Genomic DNA, 4,439 nt, shown 5'->3' with positions numbered 1-4,439 from the left:
CGCCGAACAAGGGTTGCCCGAGAGGGAGGTGCCCAAGAAACAGAAGCGGCCGGCGTGGGTCTCTCGGTGCAGCATCGGCGTGATCGATCCCCACCGTTTCATGTACGTACCTACGTCCATGCTGCATGAGTGGCATGGTCCCGAATCCCGACCGATCCGTTTTGGAGGCGGTCGCGAGTGAATGATTGTGCATTGCCGTGTACTGCCAGGTTGCCTGATCAACGGCGGCTTTGTTGTTGTTCTACTCGATCGTGCAGCAGCGGCGCATGTCGGTACTGCTACGTACATATGTGGACTTGAGTTGGTCTTTTGGCCTGCGCATTTGTTGGCTTGCGCGCGCGCGCTCGGCGGTGGCGCTACCAGTCTGCTTCCTGATCTGGTGGTGCCGAGACCCACGCCACGCGTCAGTTGGGCTCGCTCTCCCACCTATCCCTCTCCCTCTCCCTCCCCCTCCCCGCCCGCTAGACTAGTACTAGGAGTAATCCGCTCGCCGCCGCTGCGGTTATCCGTTCGAGGTTGATGCGCTGCAAAGTTTCCTCTTCCGGGCTGGCTGGCTGGCTGGACTGGAGTGACTCACGTAAACTTCGCCGCTCCGCTCCGGCCACCGGCCTTTCCATCTTTTGCCGCTGCTCCCTTACCTGCCCCGCAACCGCATGTTGATTTCCTCCTTTAATCTCGTGCCTTTCCTCTCAAAGCAAAGAGTGGACTTGGAGTTTTTCCTTCGGCCCCGTTCATTTCTCCTGGATTTCGCGTACAAATCGCCCTTCCCTTTTCCATTCTAATTAATACTCCGCGAGCCGTGATGTCGCGTACGGAGTCGACAAGCTGTATATAAGCCCTCGCTGTGTTTCTTCCTTCCTCTAGGTTTCTCCTTCCATAGCTTCATGTCCCCAAAAGCTCCTTTTCTCTCAACTCCACTCAAGTCGGAGGAGCCTCTGCGCCAGTGCGCCGCGCCCTCGGGCATACTGGGCTAAGTACTGCCCTCTCCATTTGAGATTCTTCATCTTACCGAGGTTTGCGTTGACGCGCTAGCTTCTTCCTCGCGTTCGTTCGTGTCCGCAGAGATGGGCCGTGCCATGCGGTGGCTCAAGAGGCTGCTCACAGGCAGGAAGGAGGCGCACGGTGGCGGCAAGGAGATCCATGCCGCGACCGACTGGCATGACGCGGCGGCGGTGAAGGAGTCCACCAAGAGATGGAGCTTCGTGAAGCAGAGGAAGAGCGGAGTTGACGCTGGGAAGCGGCCCTCAGAGCCTCTCGCCGCCGCGCTGGAGGTGAAGCCATGCCGCTGTGCTGGCGGCGAGCAGGTGGGGGCACGCGAGGAGAAGGCGGCCGTCGTGATTCAGAAAGCCTTCAGAGGCTACCTGGTATGTTCTTGATCAGCGTCCCATTGATTCATATCTCCATCGTACGTCATCTCTGTATAAGTTGGTTGAGATACTGCTGATCGCGTGCGTGTCTGAGTTTCGGCTATGTTCATCATTTCTTGTTATTCGGCGCGCTGAAATGGCTTGAACAGTCCCGGTGTGCGCCCGAATTCTGACGTTAACGATGCAGATCCTCCCATCAATTATTTTAGTGGATAGGTTCACACTGTCCGCACACTGTTTATTCCAGACCCGTCAGCTCGTTTTGTATTATCTGTTTGGACTAGTGGGCTAAACGTCGCTGTATGTGATGTCACTGCTGGTCATGTTCCTTTCCATTACGGACAGTTGTTAGTTGTTAACTCTTCCTCTGTTCCTGTGCAAAGTCGGCACGTTGATCTTGATCGGCTGCGCAGTTCTTTACTCTGCTTCGGGCCCTTCAGCAGCGACTTCTCTGTATAATAAGCCCTATGTTGGTTCGTTGTCAGTGTAGTGGTTACTGATTACGCAGTGTGACATGAGCCTATTTGGCTAAGCTGAGTTGTTTAGTCCTTGGCCCAATGCAAGTTGTTTTGGTTTAAGTTTTGAATCTTCTGTGACAATAATGCATGGCTTCAGGCTAGGAAGGCGCTTCGCGCCCTCAGATCACTCGTCAAGCTGCAGGCTCTGGTCCGAGGCTACCTCGTGAGGAAGCAGGCGGCCACGACGCTGCACCGGCTGCAGGCGCTCATGCGGCTGCAGGCCGATTCCCGCGCCTTCAAGAGTGCCTCCTACCGGAAATCCATGGAACAGGTCAGGCATTTTCACTTACACCATGCCTCGAACTTGAACTCGTCGTTCGTGTTGACCAACGATCACGTGTCGACCGATAAATTTTGAGTTTGATATGCTCGCTGCGGTGCATTTTTCGCAATGCAGGAGAGAATTGTCGCGCAAGATGCCCGGATGAGGACGCCGCCGACCAAGCCCGGGCACCGGCGGAGGCTGTCCGACAGCACGGACTCCAACTACGAGCGCAGCCCGCGGATCGTGGAGATGGACACGTGCCACCTCCGCTCCCGGTCCAGCCGGATGGTGAGCAGCGGCCGGTACGCCACCGATCGCTCGTCGGGTCGCCTGGCCCCGGACCTGGCCCCGCTGTTCTCGCCGCGGTCCGTCAAGCAGCCCCCGAGGCTGTCCATCCGGCGTGAGCCCGTCAGGCACGCCAAGACGGCGCAGAATACGCCCCGCTTCAGCGGGGCCGACCCGCCGTACACATACGACTCGCCTGCCAAGAGCGTGGACGGGCTGGCGGCGCGGCCGCTCTGGCACCGGGACCTGCTCTCGAGCCCGCGGTACATGGCGGGCACGGCCTCGTCGGCGGCGAGGCTGCGGTGCCAGAGCGCGCCCAGGCAGCCGGCCGAGGCGCCGAGGGCGAGCCTGACCCAGCGAGATGTCCCTGCTGGGCCGAGGAAGTCGACGTGCACGCGGACGCAGCATGGCGGCCTCTGCTTCCACTCCTCGGATGCCGCCCACACGCGCCGCTCCGACCTCAGCAACGACGCGGCAAGAGATTATTACTTGGACAGGATGTGGTGATCGATCGGACGGAGACGGTGGTGTATGATACTACCAGTAGCTGCAAATTGCTGGATAGTCTCCGAGTTTTGTACATGCGTAGTTGCTAAATTTTCTTGCTTTCTTGATGACATCTAGTAGGTTCTAAAGTGCTACCACTACAAGCTAAGACATAATTAAGTAGTGTGTGAGTCTGAAGGTGTACGACATCAGTGGAGCAGAGGCAATAGAACAAGGTAAATAAAATGAAGCGAAGAATTACACAGAGGTTTAGCAGTGCCCGTATTGATGTTTTTGTCCTGCCCCAAACCGCCAAACGTGTAGTTACGCGCCATGTTTTCTTCAAAAGGACAGCAGGATTGGTTTGACGCTGGAGTTATTTGCTCCAGTGCTACCGATGCTGAAGTGATCTGACGGGAACCAGCTGATCGGCACATGATCCGACAGCGGCAGCGACTCGATGAGAAGCGTACGCGATGATGATCGTTGAAACGTCGGTTTCGTAGTTATTGTACCAAAAGTTCTCAAGACTTCAGGGTTAGCAGCGCGCGACTGGTTAATGGCAAGAAGCAACGAACGTGCCTCGTGTCTCCAATCGAACACCGATCGGTGAAAATGTGCGGAATATACTCATCCCCCCCCCCCTCCCCCCACCCACTCCTTTTTTTTACCGTATATACAATTTGTCTCAACACAAATTTAGTAAAGTTTGACCAACTACATAACAAAATATCAACATTCATACTTTAAAATCAGTATCATTAGATGCATCTGAAATTAATTTTCATACTATATCACTTTAGTGCTGTAGATGTTATTTTTATAATACTCGCCGAATTCAAGAAAGTGTTCACAAGTTTCAAAAGCATGATCATGATTACATAAAATGTTGGCAAAAATTTAAAAAAATGTTCGTGAATCTAAAAAATGTTTGCGGTTTCATAAAAAAAGTTTGCAAATTCAAAATGTGTTCACGATTTTAAAATAATATCATCCTATATATTTTAATGTTGTTGATGTTGTAACTTTTTAATGTAAATTTGGTAAAACATTGTGTAGTCTGACTTCATATAAATCTTATACGCGGAGTAAAAGGAAACCCGATTGCGGAGAGGTCAGTGCAAATCTGCATGTTTCTTTTCCTTTTCCAAACACTGCATACAAAGTGTGCATGTTAGCATGTACTGTGCATCTATGAAGATTCCAGCTGATGTTTGGCTGATGCGTGATTCAAAATAGAAAAAAGTCCAAAACAAACCTTGAACTTGCAGGGCTTAGCTAAACCGAACCCCAAACTTTTCATCCTCAAAATAAGCACACTCAACTTTTGAATCCCGGTCTATGTTGAACCCTGCATCTGATTGGCACCTGAAAAATAAATAATTTCTAAATTAAATTATCTATTTCTCTCACTGACAAAAGAGGCCCACCTGTCATCTTCCACCTCCATTCCCGAGCACGCCCTCGTCCAGAGCAACAAAAGCCACGACGGTGCCCCCTCCAATCTCAAGCACCACC

At 52.6% G+C, this 4,439-nt stretch overlaps 1 protein-coding gene across 3 annotated transcripts; it reads left to right on the top strand.

Moving 5' to 3' along the window:
• The first annotated feature begins 366 nt into the window (after positions 1–366).
• LOC123070642 (protein IQ-domain 26) lies at positions 367–3,186 on the top strand. Of its 3 annotated transcripts, XM_044493927.1 has the most exons (5): positions 372–751; positions 865–974; positions 1,063–1,364; positions 1,983–2,156; positions 2,283–3,186. In XM_044493927.1, exons 3-5 carry the CDS (start codon positions 1,065–1,067, stop codon positions 2,940–2,942), a joined length of 1,134 nt encoding a protein of 377 aa, XP_044349862.1. In that variant the 5' UTR covers positions 372–751; positions 865–974; positions 1,063–1,064; the 3' UTR covers positions 2,943–3,186. The 3 variants fall into 3 exon arrangements, with proteins under 3 accessions (XP_044349861.1, XP_044349862.1, XP_044349860.1); XM_044493925.1 differs by having other exon boundaries at positions 373–974; XM_044493926.1 differs by having other exon boundaries at positions 367–1,364.
• Positions 3,187–4,439: the final 1,253 nt, after the last annotated feature.

This window comes from Triticum aestivum, chromosome 3B (assembly GCF_018294505.1).
Source record: "Triticum aestivum cultivar Chinese Spring chromosome 3B, IWGSC CS RefSeq v2.1, whole genome shotgun sequence".
Lineage (NCBI taxonomy): Eukaryota > Viridiplantae > Streptophyta > Magnoliopsida > Poales > Poaceae > Triticum > Triticum aestivum.
The sequence above is the reverse complement of the archived record's forward strand: the minus strand, read 5'-3'. Positions and strand labels throughout refer to the sequence as shown.

What these genes read in the sequence shown, in the direction of transcription:
- LOC123070642 (XM_044493926.1), top strand. Translation starts at nt 1,065, where the DNA reads ATGGGCCGTGCCATGCGGTGGCTCAAGAGGCTGCTCACAGGCAGGAAG. An exon ending in AAGCCTTCAGAGGCTACCTG is followed by an intron (nt 1,365 to 1,982) that starts GTATGTTCTTGA and finishes GCATGGCTTCAG; the next exon opens with GCTAGGAAGGCGCTTCGCGC. An exon ending in ACCGGAAATCCATGGAACAG is followed by an intron (nt 2,157 to 2,282) that starts GTCAGGCATTTT and finishes TTCGCAATGCAG; the next exon opens with GAGAGAATTGTCGCGCAAGA.